General features: G+C 43.4%; 1 protein-coding gene and 1 pseudogene across 8 annotated transcripts in view; both read right to left on the bottom strand.

Moving 5' to 3' along the window:
* Nucleotides 1-27152, bottom strand: part of BCAS3 (BCAS3 microtubule associated cell migration factor) — a 435283-nt gene extending 408131 nt beyond the window's left edge. For 6 of the 7 annotated variants that reach the window (XM_080924182.1, XM_080924186.1, XM_080924185.1 and 3 more), the window contains exons 1-5: nucleotides 27083-27152; nucleotides 25539-25626; nucleotides 20573-20627; nucleotides 15173-15248; nucleotides 9095-9201 (exon numbers count right to left, since the gene is read on the bottom strand). In XM_080924182.1, coding sequence (XP_080780308.1) covers nucleotides 9095-9201; nucleotides 15173-15248; nucleotides 20573-20627; nucleotides 25539-25621 — 321 coding nt within the window. In that variant the 5' untranslated portion in view covers nucleotides 25622-25626; nucleotides 27083-27152. Of the gene's footprint in view, nucleotides 1-9094; nucleotides 9202-15172; nucleotides 15249-20572; nucleotides 20628-25538; nucleotides 25627-27070 lie in introns of all 7 variants that reach the window. The other variant, XM_080924183.1, reaches the window with a different exon arrangement.
* Nucleotides 7635-8228, bottom strand: LOC308425385 (rRNA-processing protein FCF1 homolog; annotated as a pseudogene). The gene has a single exon. The product of its transcript is annotated as an rRNA-processing protein FCF1 homolog (transcript).
* Nucleotides 27153-27388: the final 236 nt, after the last annotated feature.

Raw genomic sequence — 27388 nt, 5'->3', positions numbered from 1 at the left:
CCTCCTAAGCATATATAAGGAGGGCTGGTTTCTGGGCTCGGGGTCTTTCGCTACTTCAATCAAGCCCGCAATAAACGCCTGTAGAAGGATCCTGTTGTGGCGCGTCTTCCTTGCTGGCGAGATAGGCGATCGCTACACCATAGGCCAGAAACAGGGGGATCCAAGAGCTTGCTGGCCAACAAGCCTACACCAACTGATGAGATATCCTGGCAAACACCAAAAGTCCTGCTCTGGCCTCTGAATACAGACATGGGTATGAGAACTTACATACTAACCCACTCATATGCACACTCACGTGCAACACACATGCATACACAACAGACATGCACATATGCATGCACATATACAGATTATTGTTTATATTATTACTATTATCATTATCATTTTTATCATGCCAACTCATATCACATTCCACCAATCATAGCCAAGGCATTGGAGAAACTGACTTCCTCCACCAATCATGTGGTCACTCACAACTATCAATAATATGATCTGATCCCCTCTTCTAGCATACAGGTGTACATGCAGATACTCATATACATAGAACAAAATCTTAAAGACACCAAGTATGCAAACAGCAGCAATAAATATGACTGTTAAGTATTATACGATGCCTACAACATAAACTGCGATCTGCACAGCCTTTGTGTAACAGCACAGATAAGTGAATGCTTCCTCTTCTACTTAGCAGACACTTCTGAAAACCACAAATACAGCCAGATGCTGTGCAGCAGCAAAGACACAAGTTTCCAGATAGAGCAGGTACTGCTTCCTGCACTTCACCTTGTTGTGACCCAACAAGTTGTGACACCTTGTTGATACCCAACAAGTCACTCACCAGACTGTGGTCCACATATCTAAATCAAACTCACTATCCTGACACTGAAATCTGCTCTGCCCAAAGCTTTCTCACTTTTAAAATTAGCAGTGTCTTTCCCTGTTCAAAATCCTGCAATATCCTAAGACCCAGTGTGGATGAGGACCCTTAGGTCCTCAGTAAAGAAAAAAAACACTTTTTTCCTTTTAATAATTTACTTTATGTTCATTGATATTTTACCTGCACGTGATGTCTGTCTGAGGGTGTCAGAAGCATTGGACTTACAGACAGGTGTGAGCCACCATGTGGTTGCTGGGAATTGAACCCAGATACTCTGGAAGAGCAGCCAGTACTCTTAACCACTGAGACATCACTAGCCCCAAAAAAACACATTTCTTGATGGGAAAAATTTTGTGTAGAACAATACTAAAAGATTCATGAGGAAAAACACACAAATACTTCTCAGTATTGTCAGTCATCAGGGAAACAGTAAATCTAATTAAATTTTCAAGTTACTATCTATCAGAATATTAAAATTTTGAAAACAGAAGACATCAAACATTGGCAAGGATGTAGAACAAATCACATGCTGTTATAAAAAATGTAAAATGATAGTAACCTTGGAAAAGGTGTTACAAGTTTCTTAAATTAACCACATTCCAATCGCATGACTCAGCAAACCCACACATAGGTAGTTTTATGGGAGAGATAGATGCATAAGGCTAGGATTCCCCAAGACTTCATATATTCTTCATATATTCATAACCAGAAACTGAAAACCAGTAGGGTGTGGATGGGAGGTGGGCTGTGGCTCCGTGGCTCTGGACTGGACTTGGGAGGGAGGACAGTTATGTGGTAGAATATCTGGCATGTGGTTCTAGGGTCAATCACCAACATACAATTTTTTCCTTTCAGTAATGAGTGAGAAACTTTAATAGAATTAAAAGAAACAACATGACTGACTCTCAGAAACACCATGTAGAGAAAAAAAATCCAGAGGAAATAATCCATAAGGGTATTAGAAACTCTAATCTACAGTGGGGTACACATGAGTACAATAGTGATGAGTGGACAAAATGGAACCTAAGTTCATTGGTGATAGGGAATTTCCTTGAGCAATGTCATGGTCACCATCTTTTCTTCCTTGAGACAGTATCACTTTATGTAACCTTCCTGGGATCCTTCTGCCTCCCAAGTGCTGGATTAAAGTTGAGCATCACCACCCAGCTTATTCTTCATCTTGACAGAGATTTGGGATCCCTAGGTGCAAGAACCTGTCAGAACTCAGAAACGTACTTGAGTTGTGGAGAGCCAGGAGAAGTGTATATTCCTGTAATCCCGACATGTGGGAGGTTTAGTCAAAGAGACCATAAGTTAGAAGCTAGCTAACACTGTCTTTAAAAAAGGAGGGGGGGGTTATATGTTTATTTATAAATTTTACTTAAGAAATGTAAGCTAAATATTAAATACTGGAAAATATACACAATACCAGTTCTATGAAATCAAGCTGATGTCTGCATTTACTTTGAAAGACATTGAGTGGATAACTAAGAGTAAGCTAGGGCTGGAGATGTGACGCAGTGGTTAAGAGAACTCGCTTCCAGAGATTTCTAGCACCAGCACAGCAGCTCGAAAACACCTGTGACTCCAGTCCCAAGGGATCTGGCACCCTCTTCTGGCCTTCTCCAGCACCAGGCACACACCTGGCTCACAGGCACACCTATAGACAAAACAATCATGTACACACAAAAAATGATGATATAAGATAGAAAGTCTGGCAAATGATTCAGCAGGTGAAGGTATTTTGCCGCCAAGTCTAATGACCTGAGTTTCATTTCTGGGATCCACATAATAGGATAGGCTACCTCCTACAAACTCTCTTCTGACCTCCACAGGCTTGCTCTAGTATACACGTACACACGTAAATAAGTAAATAAAAGGTACAGAAACATAGTATTTTTATTTAATGTATGTTTATATTACCTGTGATTTTATATGCGCCATGTGTGTGCAGGATTCCAACCCCCTTGGAATTGGAATTATAAGCAGTTGTGAGCAAATATGTAGGTTCTGAGAGCCAAACAGGTTTTTCTGAAAGAACAGTTAGCATCTTTATGCATTGAGCCATTTCTCTAGCCCCAGTTTAGTAGGCTTATCCATATGTTAGATGTGCATGTTTCAACTTAGATCTATATGCAAATTTTTGAAGTCCATGTGATGGTACCAAAGCCCTAACCTACTATAACCACTTGGGTATAACACACTCCAAAAGCAGAGTCTGCTATATACAGCACGGCTAGCCTGGACTTACTGGCCCCGTGCCCTCTGCCTTGTGGGGATCACTGCTTCCTGCTCCTGACCTCCTCTTGACCTTTGCATTGCCACAAAGCCCCAGCTAAGACAACCCCTACTGTCCAATCTGAAGCATACTCCAAGCAGTTTGCATTGCCTGAGTGAACCTCCTGCAAACACTCACCTGTGTCACACTGCTCTACGTTTCTGCTCATTGAGACTGAGTTCCTGTACACATCTATCATCACTCTGGTCAGCATCTATACAGAGCACACATTTGCTAACTCTCTTCCCCATTCTCTAGGTACCAAGAATAGAAATTCCAAAAACCGAACAATTTTGTTTTTCTCATATTGTTTTCCCAGCACCTCAATGCAGTCTGGCATGTAATAAACAATCAATAAATCTTTGCTAAGTAAATGAGTTAATGAATGAGCTCATTCACAGAACTCAAGAAGTAGCAGGGATGAATCCCTATCTCCCAAGTGCTAGGATTACCACACAAGTCACCTGACCAATCTCTCGTTATATCTCAGCTCACTTTAACTTTCGGGGGCACTAGGCAACACAACAGATCTGTGTTCTCCGCCTTTATAAACATAATCTAGATGCAGGGCCTCCTCTTTTTCCCAAAGCTAGCCTTGACCTCATGATCCTCCTGCCCCAGACTCCTGAGACACCTAGAAATACATGACTGAGCTATCATGTACAGCTTAACTGGCAAAATCCTACTTCTTTTTGTTATAAACTTGAGTTTATTAAAGTCTCTCTCCTAGCTCTGCAATCATAAAGACAAAAATAAATGTTCCTTTTGCTGTGTTGCTTTTGTTTTCAAAAGGACTCAGGCAGTACTCAAAACTAGTAATGTAGCAAGGTAATAATGAATCCCTTCCTGGTCCTCTGCCTCTACCTCTGAGTGCCAGATTACAGGTATAGGCCACTGTGCCCAGCCATTCTTCAGGTACGGTCACATGCAGACAAAACACCCATAGACATAAAATAAATTTTAAAAAATGAAGTTTAAGCTGATGTTTGGTGATGGTCAACTGTGACTCAGACGGGGACCCTGTGCTTGCCATGCGTGTGACACCTCTACCACCTGTAGCATCCTCAGTCCTGCACAGTCTCTAGGCCAGGGACACAGTAACATCCATGAGGCCCTGACAGTCATAAAATAATTGAATAAAATCAACAGATGGTAGTGGTGTGCACATGGAAGGCCCGTAACCCACAGCATCAGCTGACACCAGCCAAGATCTGTAAAAGCCATTTTCTGACAAACAGAAGCTCCCTACTGTGTAGTTAGGACAAATGAGCTCTTGCTCCGTGCTGAGACTGTATCATAACTGAAGGGACTGTGTGCAAGCGTAGCCCAGTGCTTCAGAGCTGGTGCTAGATCAGCAGTAGAGGCCTGCCTCATAGATAGGAAGCCCTCATCAACCTCCAGTACTGTCAAAAAAGGGCTTACAAATGAAAATAAGAACTAATTCACTGTCATGGTCTATTTTCTGCTGTCCTACTTGGGAAGAGAAACCTTCCCACTCAAATGAGTGTAACTGGCCTCACCGAAAATGGTACCTGGGATGTCTGAGAATGACATGCAACTGGTCAGGGCAAGTCCACCAAGAGAAGACACTCTGACCTCCCCAAAAACAATTGGGGTGGGGAAGATTAAATACTTTCAAGATACTCAAAGATGATACAACCTACCTTTGAAACTATTCAGAGTAATACCTGTAATTATCACCAAAACAAGTGGGCGTAAGAGTCACCTGAGTCCCAGCAAAAGAATGTGCTCCATCCAGTCAACACCACTAAGCTGACTGGACCATCATGTTAAAGTACCCCCTTCATTCTGCCTGTAAACAAATAGCATGTGGGGCAGAATGTGTCACTTCCCCATGAATACAGAAGTCACATTAATCAACCTGTGTGTTTCCTCTTGATAGAGTTAAAAACAAGGCAAGGCCTTGAATGCATAAACTAAATACAAGAATGGAGCTGCTGGTACACCCAGAATACTTGCCCCACATGACAGAGGCCGTAGGATTTGTCCATGTCCTGGAAGCCAGCAGCATTCTCCTGCCCCCATAAACTCTTCACCCCTAAGTGTGTGATGTGATACTCTTACGACCAGAATCGAACATACACAGTTTGTGGAACAATTTTTGAAATTGTTATTACATTTATTCATTTTTGATGTTGGGCATTTATGTGAGGTAACAGAACAATCTGTGGGAGGTGGCTCTCTCCTTCCACTGTAAGGGTCGTGACAGTAAGCACTTTTTCCTGATAAGTCATCTTGAAGACCCATAAACAAAATTTTCAGATCAAAATGTTAAAGAAATATGAGTGTAATGTTGTTTGTTACCATAATTCATTTGGGCCAAATCCTATACAAACCTTTTTAATGCTGAAACCCTTTTATACAGTTCCTCACATTGCGGTGACCCCAACCACTGAATTATTTTTGACCCCTGTGAAAGGGTTGTTCAACCCCCAAAGGGGTCACAACCCACAGGTTGAGAGCCATCTAAGGTAAGATACAGCTAATGAACGTTTCCATGAAAGATCATGTTACCTAAGGGAACAATAACAAAGACAAAATAAAAATGCCAGGCCCAGTGGCATATGCCTTTGATCCCAGCAGTTTTAAACACCATCTGTTGGTAACAAAAAGCCCTTGGAGGTTGAGGAGCAAACTTAGTACTGAGCCATTTCCTATCTTACTTTACGTGTCATTTTCCCACCTACATTAGAAGGGTAACTATCACTACCCTCAAAAATCTCCATATATAAGAAGAAAAGGAGTCAGAGGGCTGGAGACATATAGTTCAGTGGTAGAGTTGTTGCCTGCTATACATCCAAGTATAATCCTTAGCATCATAAAAAGCAACAACAAAAACATAAATATATCCCACTAGCAGGGCTGGAGGGAAAGACGGCTCAGAGGTTAGGAGCACTTGCTACCCATGTTCGAATACAAGCATCCACCTGGGCAGCTTACAACGACCCATAACTCCAGCTCCAATGGCTCCAACACCATCTTCTAGAACACTGACCCACACATGGCAGGCATCCATACATGGAAGCGAAAAACAAACAAAAAAAAAAAAAGGCTAAAACATAAATACACTCAGCATTTTGAGGCAGCAACCCCACAAACAAGCCCAAGCAAAGCAGGTCAGTGTGTTTGCACAGCAATAACAAAGCACTGAGGCGGCTGAGCAGAATTGCTGTGAGTTCAAAGCCAACCTAAAGTACACAGTAAAATCCTATTTCAAAGATGAGAGGGGCTGTCTCTACTAAAATAGGCAGGCATAAAATAGTTCCAGAGCCAGGCTGAGTGCCCTGCATTAGAGATCCCAGAACTCCAAGCAAAGACAGCAAAAGCACAAGCCTGAGCCAGGTAAGCCTCAAAGAGATGATCAGCATCACAAAAGTAGTCTCGAAATACCAAAGCCATATATAGAAAGGTAGACATATAGATAGGTAGACAGAAAGGCAAACACACACACACAGACACACACAGACACACACACAGACACACACACACACACACACCTTCAAGTTCATTACAATATTGTATTGTTTTTTGAGACAGCATCTCACTAAGTTGCTTAGGCAGGCCCTGAACTTACCATCTGCCTGTCTTAGTAACTGGGATTACAAACCTGTAACATCTAGCCCCATATTACAATATTTTATTATCAAATTTATGGACATTTATAATATTTGTACTATTAAAAAAACACTTAATTTTTAAAAATCAGAATAATAGATGATACAAATATCAAAGTCCATTTAAAAAAAAAAACTCATGAACAGCAACATACAGAAGAGAGAGCACACCTCACAGAAACAGTGACAGAGAGTGTGTTTTCATGCATGTGCATAAAATCCAGTTTCAAGAATGCCCCACAAAACAAATAAAAGTGATTTAAATTTAAAGATCATTACTTTCCTCTGTACACCAGATGTGTGCCTGGTGCCCTCAGAGGCCAGAAGAGAATGTCAGGTTCCCTGAAAGTGGAGTTATAGATGGTTGTGAACGGCTATATGGGTGCTGGAAATAGAACCCAGGTCCCCTGGAAGAACAGCCAGTGTTCTTAACTGTGGAGCCATTTGTCCATCTCCTAAACTTTTTATTTTAATTCACTTGGTAAAAAAGTCAAGTGATACCAGAGCAAGATGGCTGCCTTCTGCCACTGACCTGTGTCCCTCCCTCCAGGCACTCAGATTTCTACTTTGGGGGCCTGTAGTGGTATTTCTTTATTCATTTATTTATTTTTCTTTTGAGACAGGGTTTCTCTGTGTAGCCCTAGCTATTCAGGAACTATTTAGACCAGGATGACCTTGAACCCAAAGAGATCCTCCCGCTCTTCCTGGGATTAAAGGCACACAACACTACATGGGGCTCTTTCTTTTAAACAAACTACATTATTTTTTTTTAGCATCTTTAAAAACAGAAAGTGTATTTAATTAGCTGGTCCAAGAACGGTAGGCGGATTCTGTGGAGTGAGAATTAGAAGCGAGGGGCTCCGTAATCATCTGGCATCTGTTCGATGTTGTATCTGTGGTTAGAAATGTACAAAATAGGAACGCCAGGGATCTTCCGGATTCTTCTTTTGAGATCACGGTCAACTGTGGCCACAATGTAACACTTGTGCTCAGTCACTGTACCAGGCAGTCATCGGCATAGGTTCCTTTGTGTGTGCATGACAATCGGTCAAATCGTGGATCCTTGGCGATTCTTAGTGCCACACGGTACTTCTGCCCCAATTTCTCAATTTCAGCCATCACACAATCAGTTATACAAGGAATACACTTGGCATACAGACAGTCCATCATTGACTGCACTAAGTCCAGTTTGGCCTTAATGGAAAAGTTGATGAAGTTGGTATCCACAAGGATGTGGTAAGGCGGACCCAGCTGTGTATTATACTGGAAGAACAAGCAGGAAGGATGCTGGGGGACTTCTCTTTCCTTCAGCGCACTCAGATCTTTCTTTTCTTTCTTTTTAGGCTTTAACCTATCCTTTTCTTTAAGTTGCTCATCTCTGAGACTAAGCATTCGCTTCACAGTCGCATATTTCCTTGTTTTCTTTTGCTTCCCCATGTTCACGCCGCACTCCTGTTTCTTCCGGAATCGCTCACCGAACTACATTATTTTTATTTGTGCCTGTTTGTGAGCAAGGGTGCATGTGTCTGTGCATATCATATTGTGAAGTTGTCAGAGGACAATTCACAGGAGTTAGTTCTCTTCTGTAGAGATAGGGCAGGGACTGCACTCAAGTTGTGAGGCTTAACAGCAAACAGCTTTACCTGCTGAGCTATCTCACTGATCCCTGTAAATTCTTTTACAAAAAAAGATATACTGTTAAAATTTGCTAGTTACAAAAATTCTTCCCGGCTGTGGTGGCATATGCCTTTAATCCCAGCACTCAGAAAGCAAAGGCAGGTGAATCTCTGTGAGTTTCAATCTAGCCTGGCCTACAGCCTACAGACCCCAAGACAGCCAATGCTACAAAGAGAAATCCTATCTAAAAAAACAAAATAACAACAAAAACAAAAACAAAACCTGCCTCCCAAGTATCAGTTCACTCCTCTGTAAATCAGAAAGCAGAGAAACAGCCCCCCATTTTAACAGGATTTACCTTGAATAAGACTGACGCCTGCATGTTCCAGGAATCCAACAAATCCTGCTTCATCATCCCTGGAGGACCTGCTTGCCACTTGCCCCTCATTCTGTCTAACTCTCCATGAGGCCTTAATAATGTGTAAAGATTATTACCCCACCACTGAGGAGGCAGAGACAGGAGGACCTCTGTGAGTTTGAGGCCAGCCTTGTCTACATAGGGAGTTCCAGGACAGCCAGGGCTACAAAGAAAAACCCTGTCTCAAAAACTGTAATAGTAGTAGTAATGTGTAAGCACATCTGCAGAGCTCGTGCTGGGTAGTGAGGTTACCCGTTCTGTATACTCACAGGGATGCCCCAGACCTGCATTCCATCACTGTAGCCGATCATAACCAGCAGAGGAGGCTCATTTCCAGTGCTATGCAGCTCATGAAACTCTAGATTCCGGGATGTATCTGCATTAGGATTAACAAAGAAGCAAAATGAAAGACAGTATGAACCAAGACAACCACTTTTTAGCCCTATTAATGTTTAGCTTGAGTTGGGACAATAAAAAGCATGGCACCTGAAAGATGACTCAGTGATTAAGAACAAACACTGCTCTTCCAGAATTGGGCTCCCACCTAATTTTCTGCTTGTTTTTCTGCTCTTTTGAGACAGAGTCAAGTCTAACATAGGCTGGCCTGAAACTTGCTGTGTAGCTGAAAAACATCTTTTGTCTCATGTTACTTTCCTGTTTGGTAAATTCTATCAGGAGAAAGAGCTTTAGTTCCCAGTTCAAGGTATAGTGGCAGGAGGAAGATCAAGCAGCTGCTCACAAGTGATCTTGGCAGGAAGCAGAGAGGGAAGAGTGTGTCCAGTTGCTCACTCCCTTCTCCTGGATCCCTTAGGGAAGAAATGACCCGCCTAAAACTAACTAATCCAGAGAATCCTCAGTGGCTGCCCAGAGGCCTATTTACAGAGTGGCGGGTGCTTCTCCATTCTGTCAAGTTGACAATTACTACCAAGCCCTGTCCATTGTGTTAGCTAACAGTGAATGCTCTGCTCTAACTGCTAACAATCAAACTAAAAGCCAAACTGAAGGAAATAATGACCAAATTCTTCCCTCTCAGTGACTCCTTATTAAACAAAAAAATGCAAGCAATCCTGGAGTCCTACCATTCTGGAGGTTAAGGACATGGTGAACTGGTAGCTGAGAAATTCAAAGCCACCTTGGGGTCTGTATTCAGTTCCCAGGCCAAAATATGTTATTTTGAATCTGTCCCCACTGGGGGGAGGGGCAAATGAGGGGGAGGGGCCTGAAGACCTGGGTCTCACCAAGATGGTGGAAGTCGATCTGACTGCCACTCTGGCACATATAACTCTGAAGGAGTAATCCACTTGTGTAGCTCATAATCTCTTCAGACCTTTTTGTCTCTGTTCTGATCACTTGAACATGTTCTAATTTTTGAATATAGCTACTTCTTTAATTGTATATCTTATCAATATTAATGAAATGAAAACAAGACAAAAATACTAGGAAAGAATACAGTAGACTCTCATAACTACAGTGTCCTTCCAAAACCTCAGATCAGGGCTGTACGTAACTCAGTGGCAGAGAACCTGTCTCGCTTGAGATTCTGAGTCCAAAGCCCAGGACTGAAAAAGGTGCAAAGAAAAATAAGGCAGAAAACATTTATAATTCGACACTGGCCTGCAGCCAGCACTGCTTTTCCTGACTACATGAATTCAGTTATTAGGGGAGGGTATGGTGTGTAGAGGTCAGAGAAAACACTGACAATTCAGTCCTACCATGTGGGTACCAGGGATAAAATTCAGTTGTCAGTTTTAGCCTCTCAGTAACAATTATTTTTAATTAAAAATTAAAAATGGTGCAGGGCAAGAAAGAAGGCTGATTCAGCTGTCAGGAGCAATGACTGCTCTTCTAGAGGACCTGGGATTACTTCCCACATGGCAGCTCACAACCTTTTATAACTCCACACCCAGGGCATCCGATGCCCTGTTCTGGCCAGCTGGCCTTGCACACTCATACACAGACACCTCTTTGGATGTTGACAAGCTCAGCAGCAAACCTGTGACTGAATGTGAGTGCATGTTACTGTCTCACAGCTTTGCAGCTTGAGGTGTTAGGGCAAAACTAGAACAATTCGGTAGAATTTCACACTGTTTTCTTTTCTTCCACCAGGAGGAGACAGTGAGCTGACCCCTGCTTGGCAGCCCTGGGAGCCACAGCACTACCCCTCCCCCCCTGACAGACCCCAAGGGTTACTTGAACTCCAGCCCTGCAGTCCTCACAGGGGTCAGCGCACCATGAAGCTACTGTGTGACTCACAGGCTGAGGTGAGTAGAGTCGATATGGAGACAAAGGGTGACTCACATCTCAGGCAGAAAGGAAAAGGCTGGGGCAGGATGGCACAAGGTTCCATCAGACCACCCAGCACAGCACACAATTGTAAATGGCTACACTTTGTGTTTCAAGAATACTCTATTGAATACTTTTAGACCTTGGCAGACTTAAGGTAGCTGAAACCTTAGAAATGCCAAACATAAGGAAAAGAGTACTGCATACAAGTAAGCAGTATGCATTCTGTATTGTTCACAAAGGAAACAAAGTAAAACTACAGCTCAAACCCAGTAAGATGTCTATATTATAAAACAGTACATTTGAGGGGGGCTGGAGAATTGGCATTGTCTGCTCTTCCAAAGGACCTGAGTTCAACTCCTGCTCTTCCAAAGGACCTGAGTTCAATTCCTGCTCTTCCAAAGGACCTGAGTTCAATTCCTGCTCTTCCAAAGGACCTGAGTTCAATTCCTGCTCTACCAAAGGACCTGAGTTCAATTCCTGCTCTTCCAAAGGACCTGAGTTCAATTCCTGCTCTTCCAAAGGACCTGAGTTCAATTCCTGCTCTTCCAAAGGACCTGAGTTCAATTCCTGCTCTACCAAAGGACCTGAGTTCAATTCCTGCTCTTCCAAAGGACCTGAGTTCAATTCCTGCTCTTCCAAAGGACCTGAGTTCAATTCCTGCTCTTCCAAAGGACCTGAGTTCAACTCCTGCTCTTCCAAAGGACCTGAGTTCAACTCCTGCTCTTCCAAAGGACCTGAGTTCAATTCCTGCTCTTCCAAAGGACCTGAGTTCAATTCCTGCTCTTCCAAAGGACCTGAGTTCAATTCCTGCTCTTCCAAAGGACCTGGATCCAATTCCTAGCACCCACATGACAGCTCACAACTGTCTGTAACTCCAGTTCCAGGGGATCTAACACCCTCATACACACATATAAGAACAATAGTGTACATAATAAATAAGTCATTTAAAATAAATAATAAGGGCTGGAGTAATGGCCCATCAGTTAAAAACACTGTCTGCTCTTCCAGAGTTCAATTCCCAGCACCCACATGGTGGCTCACAACCATCTGTGATGGGATCCAATGCCCTCTTCTAGTGTGTCTGAAGACAGCTACAGTGTATTCATATACATAAAATAAATAAATCTTTAAAAATAAATAATAAAATAGCACATGTGGGTTGTACTGCTACCTGAGGAGCTGGAGGTACAGGACAGTTACACACCAGACTGTGCCTCTCTTGCTTAATGACCTGGAGATTCAATTACCAACATCAAGAAAATACCCTTATGCACTGCCGTGGGACTGTGAAAGGCAGCATGGTCCCTCGTTGAACTAAGGCTAAAAGCCACAGAGACTCTGAAGAAATGGTAGCTTTGCCTGTTTCCAGTACCAGGCCCCTGTCACTAGCCGCAGCACCCCACAGATTTGTGGCCACCAGTCACATAAGGGTAATGCCCTAAGCCCCCCACAGGTAGGAAAAGACATGACCTGTGGTAGGATCAGGACAGATCTCCATTTTAATGAGGTACCCAAAGGCCTGGAGGCTTAGCCAAAAAACTTCCCTTCCCAGACACTCTTCCCTGCTAAAAGTTCTTAATCTTAGGCTCACCCTGAGAAGTTAGGTATTGTTTTACACATCTACTTTCTACCATGACAGTAAATGCCTTAAGACCATGGACTGCCTCTTTACATCAGGATCCTCTGTGGGGAGCCATAGGGATGGCCTTTGCCTACCGAGCTGCCATCTAGTCCCCAGCAGAAGGCCTCTCTCCGCTCCCAGCCATGACTGCCACCAAGCTCAAGCCTGATGCCATCAAGCCAAGGACTGTCCCTGGGACCAGCCAGAGCTCCCTCCCTTTCCCCTGACCCCGAGCTAGATCTAGCCTGCCAGAGCTCCCCTCCCTTTCCCCTGACCCCAAGCTAGATCCAGCCTGCCAGAGCTCCCCCCCCTTTCCCCTGACCCCGAGCTAGATCCAGCCTGCAGGCTCCCCTCCCTTTCCCCTGACCCCAAGCTAGATCCAGCCTGCCAGAGCTCCCCCCCCCTTTCCCCTGACCCCGAGCTAGATCCAGCCTGCAGGCTCCCCTCCCTTTCCCCTGACCCCGAGCTAGATCCAGCCTGCCAGAGCTCCCCCCCCCTTTCCCCTGACCCTAAGCTAGATCCAGCCTGCAGGCCCCCACTCCTCTCTCACCTCTTTCATGGCTCCCAGTGGTGACTGGATGTCCAAGCGCCTAAGAATCATACAACCTCATTGCAGGCCCGGGGACCCACAACCCTACACACTGCCATTAGAAAATGGGCACTACAGCGTAGTGGTTCCTTCAAGAATCAACATGGAATTACCACATGGATTCCAGCAATTTCCCTTCTAGGTATAAGTCAAACAGAAGCAGTATTGAGACAGACACCAATGGCTGTTAACATGAGTAAAACCTGGGGGAGCCTTGTGGACAAGCCTACATTACTAACTGCTCGGGAAGCTGAGGAAGGATGACTGCAACAGGTTAAAAGTCATCCTGGGCTACAATGTGAGTTAAGGCAATTTAGTGAGTCCTTTCCTCAAAATGAAAAGTCAGTCGAGGGCTAAGGCTGTACCTCAATTGGTAAATGCTTGGCTGGCACACAGGAGTTCTAACATCCATTCCTTGCACCCTAGAAAGGAACTGTGGGGTCAGAAGTATCAAAAGTTCAAGTTCATTAACACATTTCTCCAGTTTCAGGATAGCCTGGGCCACACCTGTCTCAAAAATAGTTTGTCCACTCGGAGCACATACTTAGTCCCCATACCATGAGATCCTACCTCAAAAATGAAGACACAAAAGGAGAGCTGGGACGCAGCTCAGTGGCAGTCACTACACAGCATGCATACAGCTCTTGGTTCTCTGCCCAACTTTTTTTTTTAATTGCATAACTCATGTAACTTGGGTTTCTGAGGAGGCTTGGGAAGCAGACTTGTTTGTTTTGGGGCAGGAGTCTAAGGTTATCCCAGTTTACAATAAAATAAATGGATGGTGGCATGCACATCATGGGCTATTTATTAGTCGGCCTTTAAAAAGAAACAAGAAAATTCTGACCTATGTTCTACTGGATGAAAGGTGAACAGAAAACCATTTCTATAAGATGCCTACATCAGTCAGTCATAAAGTAGAAGGGCTGAAGACATGTGTCAGGGTCTAATAGGACTGGCTGCTCTTTCTTATTCCCAGCATCCACTTGATGGCTGACAACATCTGTCAGTCAGAGAGGATCATACTCCCTCTTCTAGGCTATGGTGCACGGACATACATGTAGGCAAAACACCCATCCACGTAAAATAACTTTCCTTAAAGAAGAAAATAGGATGGTGGTTAGAAAAAGTGTGTGTGAGGATCCAGAACACACTTTAAGGAATCTAGTTTATTCCCAAGATGAAAATGCTCTCCAGACTAATGACCAAAGACAACAATGATTAGACACTATAACATGTTATAACTATAGCATGTGAGACACTGTAGCATGTGAGACACTGTAGCATGTGAGACACTATAACATGTTATAACTATAGTATGTGAGACACTGTAGCATGTTAGACACTATAACATGTTATAACTATAGCATGTGAGACACTGTAGCATGTGAGACACTGTAGCATGTTAGACACTATAACATGTTATAACTATAGTATGTGAGACACTGTAGCATGTTAGACACTATAACATGTTATAACTATAGCATGTGAAACACTGTAGCATGTGAGACACTGTAGCATGTGAGACACTGTAGCATGTTAGACACTATAACATGTTATAACTATAGTATGTGAGACACTGTAGCATGTTAGACACTATTGAATGTTAGACACTATAGCATGTTAGGTTTCCAGACAGGTTCTGTTAGGTGCCCCAGACTCACCTCCAACTAGGGATCCTCTGCCTCAGCCTTCTGAGCCCTGAGATTGCAAGCATGTGCTACTGTTCCCAACCAAAGATGAATTTATTTAGTATAAGCAAAATAGACTGACTGAACTTGGGGTTCCCTATCTAAAATCAGGTTATCCCCAAAAGAGTGTTTAAAGCACACATCCCAGAATCATTAGGCATACCATTCAGATCTGCATTCTCAAATCTGACCCAGACGATCTTCTCCTTTTCTTCTGTTAGGGGCGTCCCACTGTAAGCCTACAGATTAAATACAAATTTTTCCATTAGAATACAGTATGGCTCTAATACCACTGAAGTTCAAAACAAAAGATGACATCAACTCAACCAATTATACCCCTCTCTGTGCCTCCCTGCTGGTGACCAGCGCATTCTGGAATGTCATTACTCCCAAAAAAATTTCTGTTGGGGAAAACTATCAGTCAAAGACAAGTTTTTAACCTCCACATAATCACAGACACCTAAATCAATGCTCACAATAAGCCATCCATCACCATCTCTACTCATCAATAAGGCTTACATTACAGAGAGACCAAACTCTACCCAATACCTACACTTCTCAAGAATGTGGCTTTTTCAGTCAGTTATCTGGTTTCCACGCCCAACTTATCAGTTAATTCTTGCAAGCCTTCAAGAATCAGGAAGATAAGCATTCTTGGATAGAGTAGGGTCAGTACCCATCAGTGTACAAACAAAAAAAAAAAAACCTCATCCCTCCACATAAAACACATTGTCATTTAAAACTTTCAGGAGTGCTGGACAAGTAGCTGCTCAGTTGGTGCTTATCTATCTTCCATGAAGCCCTGGGCTCCATTCCTGGTGCTACATAAAACCATGGTTGGAAGTGAAGAGGCAGAAAGATCAAATAAGTTCAAGATCATTCTGGGCTGCACACTCTGTCTCAAAACACTGCACACACACAAAAGTTTAAGACCATATAGAGGAGCAGTGGTCTAAGCTACGAAATCCAAAACTTCAAATGAGACTGAGAGTGAAGGTTCCAACCCAGGTAACCTAAGACTCCAAGGAGGAGTGGGTTAGTAAGTAACTCCGTAGAAAACTTGCCAGAGATGAACAAGACCCTAAGTTGGATTCCCAGTACAAGAAAATGAATTGTACGTTCATGTGGCTGTGTGTGTTTGTCTTCCTCAGGAGCCACCTTGTTTTTAAAGATGGTGCCTCTCACTAACCTGGAGCTCACCAATTAGGGAAGGCCAGGCCATCAAACCCTTGATATCCTCAGTCTTCACTTCCTGGTGCTGGGACTAAAGTGCTTGCCACCATGCCTGCCATTATGCCTGTCCTTTTAACATGTGTCCTGGGACCAACTCAGGTTCTCGTGCTTGCACGTCAAGCACTAATCAAATAAGCTATCTCCCCATAATTTATTTGGTTTGGAGAGCAGGCTGGATCATATATGAAAGCCTCTTGCTTCAGTCTCCCAGTGATGAGATCCAGGCACACCTAAGAAGAGGGAACCTCAGCTGAGCAACTGCCCTATGAGACTGCCCTGTGAGCATGTCTGTGAAGAATTTTTTTGATTGCTAATTGATGGAAGAGGGTCCAGCCCACTGTGAGCAGGTGGGACTGGACTGCATAAGAAAGGTAGCTAAATGGAAACCTGGAAACAACCCAGTGAGCAGCCTTCCTCCACAGCTTCTGCCTCTAGTTTCTTGCCTTAGCTTCTCTCAATGACAGACTTCAACCTGTAAGTCAAAAAACCCCCTTCCTCCCCACGTTGCTTTTGGTCAGTGTTCTACCACAGCACAGCAACTAGGACACCAGGTTTTAGCTAAGGGGAGGGGTGGTGACTCAGAAAGAGATTGACTTCTATGCGTAAGGCCTAGTGTAATTAATTCCTAGCACTGAGACACTAGAACTAAGCAAGGGTGTAGTGGTCCACGGCAGTTGTTCTAGGACTCTGGAAGCTTTGAGAAAGATTGAGAGTTCAGGGCCACTTTGGGACACACAGCGACATCCAGGCCTGGTGGTGCAGGCCTGTAAACCCAGATGCTTATAAGGTTGAAGCTAATAGACCCTAAGTTTAAGGCTACAAAGTAGGTTCACTACATTCGTGAACAACTATCTCAAAGTAAAAAGAGGCCAGGGACATTGGTCAGTGAATAAACAAACCTGCAGCAGACACTGACAGTCTGATTCAAGGCTATTGCTCACTGACATTTGGCTGACTACAATTTTACACTGAAAATATGAAAAATTTTATTAAGATAGAAGTAAAGGGTTAGCACAACTCTGTATTACATTTAAAATAAGTATTCCTAACTAAAATGAGTAGATCAAAGGGCTATCAGTTCAACACAACTCTGTGAGTGGTAACAACAAAGCCAGTATCTAGTGACACACTCGCCCTCTGTACAAGGACATCTGCAGATGCACAGTACTTTCTAGACTCTGACTTTACTCCCAGTACTCTGAAGGTGGAGGCAAGTGGATCTCTGAATTTGAGGCCAGCCTGATCTACAGAGTGTGAGACCCTTTCTCAAATAAATTTTAAAATGTCACAAAAAAGAAGTTATCGTGTTCAAGGGACAGTAAGATTGTTCACCTGGATCCTTGGAAGGAGATAAAAGAACCTCCTGAAAGTTGTTCTCTGACCTCCCTGCATGCCCTCTGATCTCCCTGAAGGCCCAAACATAAACACACAATAAATACATGTAAAAGAAATGTGATGGTCAGATCCTGTAACCAAGCCTCTGGGAGGCTAAGTAGGAAAGAGCTAAAAAACTGAAGCCAGCCTGGAATACAAAGACTCTATGTCAGAAAGAGAAGAGGAAGAAAAGGGGAGGAGGAGGGAGAAGGAAAGGGGGAGAAATGGAGCAGAAGTGGGGAGAGGGCAGAAAGTGGGAGAGAGAGGAGGGCTCTCCTGATTGGATTCATGTGAGTGCTGCAGCCACTTACATAAAAACCATAAACCTACAGCTTTGACTTTGGCTCCTCAGTCTCCTGAGGCTCCATCCAAGAGAAACGACTTAATATTTGTTTCACTTTATTGTCTCCTCTATGTACATAGCTCCCTTTAAACCTCACACGAGCCCACAGTGTGTACAATGAGCTGTTGTACAAACGGGCAGTGAGTTGGAAGAAGGGTGCAATAACTTGTACAGAGCCAGTAACACATCCACCTGAGATGGAAAGACAGCCCGTATCAGCACTGTGCTCTTAAGTCACTAAGACACTCTCAGCTGGAAACAACGCTACCATCTCTATTTCCTACCCAAATTCACAGAGGCTGTATTGCATTCTCCCTTACTCCTCAATTCAAACAGCGTCTGATTCATCAGACCTCCCATGTGTCTTCTTGTTTTTCTCACTATGCAGCCCAGGTTAACCTTGAACTCTCCCCAAGTACAAAAACTAAAGGTGTGTGACCCACACCCAGCCTCCAGGCTCAGATAAACTAATTTTCTTCTACGTTACAATGGTATAACAGAGCACTTTATACTTTTACTATAGTTCTTATACCTGGCCATGTATCTTAGCTGGGTATTGATTACATAGAGACTTGTGTTGATGAACAAAGGTTTACTGAAGCAACAACCATGCTGGCTCCTTTATACCAAAGGCTGAGTAGCTCGACATGAAAGAAAACTTAGCTTTAGGGCTGGAGAGACAGCTCAGCAGTTAAGAGCACTGATTGATCTTCCAGAGGTCCTGGGTTCAATTCCCAGCAACCATAAGGTGGCTCACAACTGTCTGTGATGGGATCTGATGCCCTCTTCCAAAGTGTCTGAAGACAGCTACACTGTGTTCATATACATTAAATAAATAAATCTTTTAAAAGAGAAAAAAATTAACTTTATAGGAAAGCATGAAGGTCTGAGGAGCAAACTGAGACTCTCTTCAACTCAGCTCAGGGCCTGGCCTGAAAGCCCAGGTAAATGTTATCTGGTCAAGTTTCACCTTTAACATGGACAGAGCACAAACAATAGAATTTCTGGATGGACACTGTAATTGTTAGATCAATGTCTCAGAGTTTACTTTCATAATGCTATGAACCAAACTTTTACAGCCAGTTTCACAACATCTCCTTCCTAACACATCATGGTCAGAAAGACTAAAATTTCAGTCATTTTCTCCATCGGTTTAGCTCCTTATTTTCTCTGTTCCTTTTCCACTCCAACCACAAATAAAGAGTCCTCAAAGTTTCTGATCACAGCATTTCTCCTCCAACCAAAAAAATAAACCTACCTCCTTATTACACAGCATTCTTGGCCACAAAATAGACACCTGTATAATATTTGATAAATATTGATGTTTGTTTGATAAATGCTATAGAAGCACCAAACAAAATGTAAAAGTGAATTTTGTTAAAAATCACCTTCTGTGCCCGCTGCCCCCGCCGTACCCACTGCCCCCTCAGCCTGGCCAATGCAGGCATCAGACCCTCCACTGCCACCCTGAACAGCTGCCTGTTCACTCATTGCCACCAGCAATGCTTCTACAGTGCTTCTCCCTTCACCAACCAAACACTCCGTGTGCACTACACGGCAACGGTGCTGGTTTGTTGCTATTAATAATCTCAGCTTGATTCAAGCAATTTGACTTACTAAGCAAGGGAAAGGGGAGCATTCCCCTCCCATGCACCACAGACCTCAATGCCGGGGCTTGTTTTCATCCAAATTAACTAAATATAATAAAGCAGTACCGACAGTCCTCACTTGAAAACTACATTTTGCAAACACAACCAAAATTCAGACTTCGGACCTTTCTGGAATAATCTTGTAAAACTGACATAAGGGTCCATGAAAGTCCTCTCCAAGCAGCTAGGTGCAGGCACTGTGGCAGTCAGGGAGGACTGTCACCCACATAGAGAAAATGAGCAAGCTCTCCTTTGAGAGCAGTTCCACCTGAACAACACTTGCTCATCCGTGTCCCACAACAAACACCTCCTACAACATGATGCAGGACTCTCACATCTCTGACAGACAGGCATGGACGTTACTACGTACTACTGATACTCCGATTCCTGCAAGGATACTTGCTGTCTTTAAAAGGGTATCATATCTAAAGCAGTAAGGGCCCTCTAACAAATCAGGGCAAAAGGGGCACACCTGCTGTGAAAAGGAAAGCAATGACAATCTGTGCTATATACAAACATATACATAAAGAAATGATACACAATTTCTACTAAGTGAACTAACTACACTGTATACAGTACCTTCCCATTTCTTCAGCATCCCTGAAGAAGGGAGGCACATAGGTACATTGGCCTATCATGAGCTACATTACAAGCCCCAGAGTCTCTTCTTACCTTACACAGGAAAAATGTTTAGGAAATGGAACACAGCTGGATAGGGCTGTGGAGGACACCCACTGTGAAGCGTGCAAGAAACAATTACAAAGCCCTGGGTTTCGTTCTTAGCACTGCCAGGAAAGTGAGCCACATCTTACAGCTGCTCAGCACAGCTCAACCCTACTGACCCGCATGCCAAAACAAGACTTCCAAAACTACTCATTCTACACTCAAATTCAGGAAACAAGATTCCAGTGCCTCCTGGTCCAAAAGTGAAGAAGTGACCATTTCTGTGCTCACACATGCTTACCTGGGGCACAACATCTTGCAGAAAAGTCACGACACTTTCCATGTAGGACTGCTCCCTGGAAAAATACAGACAAAAACTGTCATAAAGAGAGATGCACAACCTTCAAAGCCTGATAAATTCACTATCACAGTAAAATGACAAGGAAGAGGAAGAGAGAATCTTATGTATTGGCTGGAAGGCAGAATCAAGTATAACTTCAACAGGAGAAAACAAGCAAACAAGCCAGCTCTCGCCTGATCACCCCACCCACCCATCGTCTCACTCCAGAGTCTGTACACTCATTCTACCTACTGTGGTTTCTACTTAAAGCACCTCCTCCTAAAGGCTTGAGTACTGGGAACTTCGGAGGACTGGCAGACCCAACTAAGGCAGGGCTGGATGATTATGCCCCAGTCAGACACAGTAAAATGCTGCTGGGAACTCAGAACTTCCTGACCTCTCTTTAAAATGGCTATGAACCTTGCTTGTACCTGACTTCCTCCGTGTGGCAAAGTGAATGCACTTTCCTTTAGCTGCAGACATTAGAATGAGTATTCAAAAGTCTGTCATCTTATAGCATTGGGAGAAGATGGCTTACCATGCTTGGACCTGTTCAATCCCCAGAACCTACATTTAAAAAAAAAGTTGGCAAGGTGGTCCAGGCATGCAATCCTAGACTGGAGAGGTAAGACAGGAGTGTCCCTGGAACTCACTCATCAGCCCCTGCAGCCAACCCAGCTAGTTCAGGATAGTATAACTATCTCCAAACAGGAGGGCAGTGTGAAAGGGCGGGCAGCATGCACATGCTGTACCCCAGCACTTAGAAAGCTGACACAGGAGGATCATGAGTTCCAGGCTAGCCTGGCCTATACAACTAAACTTTGTATCAAAAACTAAAACAGTCAGGGATGGCAACACATGTTGTTAATCCCAGCCCTCGGGAGGCAGAAGCAGGCAGATCTCTGTGACTTCAAGGTAGCCTGGTCTATATAGTGAGCTCTAAGACAGCCAGGGTTATGTAGAGAAACCCTTTCTCAAAAAAACAGCCAAGCATAAGATTAAATTATAAAAATCAAGAAAAGAGGGATGGGGAAATAGCTCAATGGTACAGCTCTTCCCTAAGATGTACGAGGCCTTAGGGTTAATGTCCAACAAGGCAGGAAGGAAGGAAGGAAGGCTATAAATAAAAATAACATTGGGCTGGAGAGATGACTCAGCAGTTAAGAGCACTGGATGCTCTGAGTTCAATTCCCAGCAACCACATGGCAGCTCACAACCATATCTGTACTGAGATCCAATGCCCTATTCAGGGTGTCTGAAGAGAGTGACCCTATACACATTAAATAAGTATATCTTTAAAAAATAATAATAATGTTAAGGACATTAAGCAATGTTTTGTTTTCCTTTTTGCAGTCCTAGGGATGGAACCAAACAGAGCCTTACACAGCTAGGAAAATGGCCTATCACAAAATGAAAACCCAGCTTAGAAGATACGTGAAAAAAAAAAAGATACGTAACGTGGTTAGAAATGGAAAAAAAAAAAAAAAGAAGATACGTGAAATAGTACATGGATGTTAAGTAAGGAGAGAAAAATGACTTCTTCAAAATACTAAAAATTTCTGCAAGATGTGAGTAATGGCTTATGCCTAAAATCTCAGTACTGAGGGAGGCCTGACATCAGTTTTGCAGGCCAGTCTCTGAGACATAGTGAGATCTTGTTTCAAAGAACCAAATTAAAAAAAAAAAAAATGGGGCTGGAGAGATAACTCAAAGGTTAAGAATTCTGGCTGCTCTTCCAGGATCCACAAGGCAGATCACAGTCGCCTGTAACTCCAGCTCTAAGGGATCCTACACCTCATACAGACAGACACACAGGCCAAGTACCAGTGCATGTGGAATAAAACTAAACTAAAAACGTTTAAACTTCAGGCATGCACGTTAGTGTTTGACTGGCTCACACTGTCCTGGGTTCCGTTCCCAGCACTGTATAAAGCGGACATGTCAGCAGCACCCAGGGAAGAGCAGGGGGATCAGAAGTTCAGGAAAACCAGCCTGGGCTATGAGGCCCGACCTCAGAAAAGAATAGAAATGTTTTTAAAACCCTTCGAAAGCAAAACAAAATGCCTTAAAGACCTACAAAAGTAGTCCAAAAAAAACAAAAAAACAAAATCAAGAAATCGCTGAGTCAACTCTGCCAGATTCCTTCTTCATCACCTTCCTTGTCCTCAGTCACGGATAGCTCCGTCTCCTAAAACTCGCCATACTCTGCCCAAATCAGGATCTCACACCGCCCTTCGTCCTGTTCCTTTTCTTCTAATACCCCTTCCTTCCAACCACATTGCCAGCTTTTGTGTGGCTTCCTCAGGACACCCTTACACATACATTCCCTTCCACCTTCTACCACGGCTCAGCCAGCATCCCTATCTATTTCCCCAGGTAGAATATAGGCTCCTTTCAGGGAAGTAACCGATCTCTCATAATTACCTTTTACATCAAAACCTATTAACCATACAAGTGAGAAGTTGACGTTCAAGCATTATTTGTCAAAAGAACACAGGATGCTATACCCACGATTATTTTTTTCTAACCCTAAAAACATCTCTGTAAACAAAAGTACTCACTGTGGTGTAAACACTATATGGTGGGGTTGCAGAGAATACTAACTGAGAATACAAGCTGCTGAAGACCCACTAACTGGGCTCCATCCCGGCTCCCATCCTGGCTATTCCCAATGACAAGTTAATTCCTCTCTGCTTTATTTCCCTCACCTATAAAAGAAGATAAAAATAGTAACCTAACTCACAGCTAATCACATGTTTAACTTGATGTCACAGCAAATATCACAAAAAACTCAACTCTAGTGAACACAGAAGAGGAATGTAAGCATCGTGACATGACTATATAAACTATATAAATATAAAGTATATAGACACTTTAGTCTGCAAAGACTGTCCTTTGTAATATACTAAATTCCAATGGGAAGCAATTTAAAATATTATTCCCTCCAAGCAATTTTTTGAGGCAGCATCTTGCTTCATAAGCCATACTGGCCTAGAACTAACACTCACTCTCTCTCTCTCGCTCTTTTCCTCTCTCTCCGTCCAAGATGCCCTCAAACTCAGTATACAGCCTCCCAAGTACTAGGATTACAACTAGGATTACAGGTCTGAGCCACTGTCCCTTGCTTGCTAAGAGAATTTTAAAATACACAAGATATGGCCTGCATTTGTAATCCTAGCACTATGAATGCAGAAGACAGATGATGACTGTGAGTTTGAAGATAGTGGGGACTACATACTAAAACAGTTAAAAAATAAAAGCCCACTCTAACCCCAGCATACAGAAGGCTGAGGCAGGTGACTCACTGCCAGCACGGTCTACACAGAGTTCCAGGACAGTCAGAGCTACATAGTGAGACCCCGTCTTGAAAAAGAAAAGACAAGATAAACAACAGAAAGAAAAAAGAAAGTCAGATGGTATAGTACACGCCTGTAACCCCAGCACCTGGGAGACTAAGCCAGGATTGCTACTGGCTCAAGGAAACCTGGGCTCAAGAGTCAGTGTCAGGTCAGCCAGGGCCACACAGAAAAGTCCTTTCTCAAAAGCATTAAAACGGCTGGGCATAGCAGTGCATTTCTTAATCCCAGCAATTGGGGGGTAGAGGTAGGTGAACCTTTGTGAGGCCAGCTTGGTCAATATATAGTGTTCCAGGCCAGCTTAGAATAACTTGGCTTTGAGAGATGGGGGCAGGAACAGTTCTGCTATATAACAAGTGAACCTGTCTCAAAATCCCAATGAAAAATCAGCTTGCCTATTCCTTAGGTTTGTTCTATTGTCTTTGCCAAAAAAGCACCATTGAGTCCAAGAGTCCAAATTCTAAAGATAAACTCAAAATGCTAAACCTTCATTTAAATTTTTTAAATTATACTATTATTTACTTATTTATCAATTTATTTATTGGTGCATGTGTGTATCTGGGGGGAATGGGCCATGTATAGAGGTCAGAGGACAACTTGAAGGAGTTGATCCCTCTCCTATCACATGGGTCCAAGAGGGCTTAGGGCAAGCTCTTACCCACTGAGGTATTTTAACAATGCCCAAAATGTTACCTTCTTATGAAGCTTTGTTACTACTAAAATATCCCCTCTACATACACACACTCAAAGTATAGCTGTCCTGCCATAGAATACATAAGACATAGAAATGCCCTCTTTGTAACATTTATACTGAGAACTAGAAGAGATCTTTTCACAACAGTTTAATAATCATGCACATAAGTACGAGTGTTTATATCCAACTCTGCACATATCAGGAATCTAACTTCCATTTGTTTTGTATGTGTCTGTGTGTGTCTGTGGTGCTAGAGATGGAACCCAGGATTTGAATGTGCTAGAACACACAAACTATGACTTATGCCCCCAAATTCCTATTTCATTCTATTTCTAATACTGATCCAGACCCTCTAAATTAATTAAATGACCCACTAACTTGTGGAACTGGAACTTTTTAACACTGATTAATTAATTTTTAGATTTTACCTTTTTGGTGATGCTAGGAACCAAACTCAATGTCTCCCACAAGTTAGGCAAGTGCTCTAGCACTGAGATACACCCCAAGCCCTCACATAGTCACCCCCATGTATACAACAGCTTAGCCTTCCCCTCATTTGTTCCTTTATTTGGCCTTCACAATGACATTCATTTCACCTGCACAGCCAACAAGTAAAAAGTGTTTATAGAAGCAAGCACTATCTAAATGGATATTCTGGGAATTTTAGAGAAGGGGCTGTTGCTTTCCAACAGGGTCTCTCTATGTAGTCCTGGCTGTACTGGAACTTGTTCTGTAGACCAGGCAGGCCTCAAGCTCAGAGATCTTCCTGCTTCTGCTTCCCAAATGCTGAGATTAAAGGCCTGTGCTACCACCACCCAGCACAAACAAATATTCTGAGTGGGAATTGTTTTCTAGAACATGGTTTTCTCCCACTTACGTGACGGCCTGAGGGCGGACCACGACTCCGCCAGTACAACGACTGGGTCTTCTGGGAGAATCTGTAGCCATGGTTTCATTCATAAGACCTGTTTCCAGAAGAGAAGGGGAAAAAAAACCACCATTAGTGTTGTCGGAAAGAAGAGTTTTATGATTATTTACTAAATATTTTTCCCAAACTGTGAAAAACTAAGAATTTTCCCAGAAACTCACTATTTAGCTCCAGCTGGCCTAGAACTCCCAGAGACCCGAGTCCCAGACTGATAAAATTATAGGTGTGGACCACCACACCCAGGAAAGTTCTTTTCTTTAAGATAGGGTCTCACCCAGTAATCGAGGCTGGCCTTGAACTGCCTAATATCTGATAGTCAAAACAGTTTACTCTTTTGCTGACTCTACCTATAATTTAAACTAGAAAGATAAGAGGAGAGTAAATGGAAACTATATAACAAAAGATCACTTAGAAAAACAAATATAAAGCTCACTGAGACAAAACATACCAGCGATCCCAGTAGCCAGGAGGCAGAGACAAGGGAATTGTCAAAAGTTCAAGGGTATTGTAAACCAGAGATTCTTAGTATTACTTTTTATCTTAAAAAATAAAATAATAATAATAACAATAAGCTAGCCACATGTGGCAATGCACATACAGGCCTGAGAGGCAGAGACAGAAAAACCAGGAGTTCAAAGTCAACCCTAAGGGCACGGCCACCAAGGTAAAGGCCAGATAGCCCATGTGAGCCTAAGAACAAATACACAAGATACCACTCTCCCTTCAGATAAATCTGGTAAGAACTAATGAGTAAAACAGTGTAGCCACATTTAAATAATATTTAACCTCCAGCTATTATAACAATAACCAGCGTGTAAACAAATACGGAATATAAACTCATATGATATAAGGGCTTTTCCCACGGTCTTAGTAAGTCCTGGTCCTTGACTATCTAATGAGCTTCTGAACCACAGAGGTGGCTTGGAGAGTTTAGAGTCTACTCCATTAAGAGTTAAAGGGGAACTGACAACAGCACTAAAGATTTCTTACAAGGCTCAGGAAAGCCCACAGCCTAAAAGCATCACTTTTAAAAAGGGTTCACTGTACCACCTCATATGAAAACTCCCAAACTGTTGATCCCCACATTCCTATACAACACAAACAGCCCTCGTCCCAACTAGTCCAGCTACTCCTTTCTTAGGCAGTACCTTTCACCAGACCCCCTCAGTACTCTTGGCTTCATTCCATCCTTTATTACCTGAACCCAGTCTCCCCACCTCTGTCCTTTAAAGGCCTTGTCACCTGAGAACAGCTCCTCGAAAGCCCCTCGGGCCCCAACTCTCCCCAAAGTCACGGGAACAACACTCCACACTTCACCTCCAAAGCCCTACCACCACTGCCCCCGGCCAACCTCTGGCCTCTTGCCCGGCTCTCCTCCAGTTTCAGCACCTTTCCGTGTCAACTGGAGCTGGTCAAGCCCTGTTCCCTCATGCTGCCTCTCACTCTTCCCTCTCCAAACCTGCCCCAAGCCAAAGACCCACCAGCCCTCTCACCGGCCGCTCCGCCGGTAAACGCTGTTCTCCAGCTCCAGGCTCACTGTTTGGAGTCTCCCTCGTGATTGACGGCTACCACTTCCTACCACGCCTCGGCGGAACCACCGCGTTAGCCAATCCCAGAAGCAAACTGGCCCCGGCGCGACACCGCCCTTGGAGGTCAGCTTCGCCAACCAGCAGGTAGAAAAGAGGCGGACCCGCCTTCAGAATCCATCCAATCCGCTGGGGCTGGAGGGAAAACACAACAGTATGGAAGTTCGGGTGAAGCGAGTGGGTCAGGTTCGGTTGTGAATGCAGGCAGCAGGG

Source organism: Micromys minutus, assembly GCF_963924665.1.
Source record: "Micromys minutus genome assembly, chromosome: 10".
NCBI classification, from domain to species: Eukaryota; Metazoa; Chordata; class Mammalia; order Rodentia; family Muridae; genus Micromys; species Micromys minutus.
The sequence above is the reverse complement of the archived record's forward strand: the minus strand, read 5'-3'. Positions and strand labels throughout refer to the sequence as shown.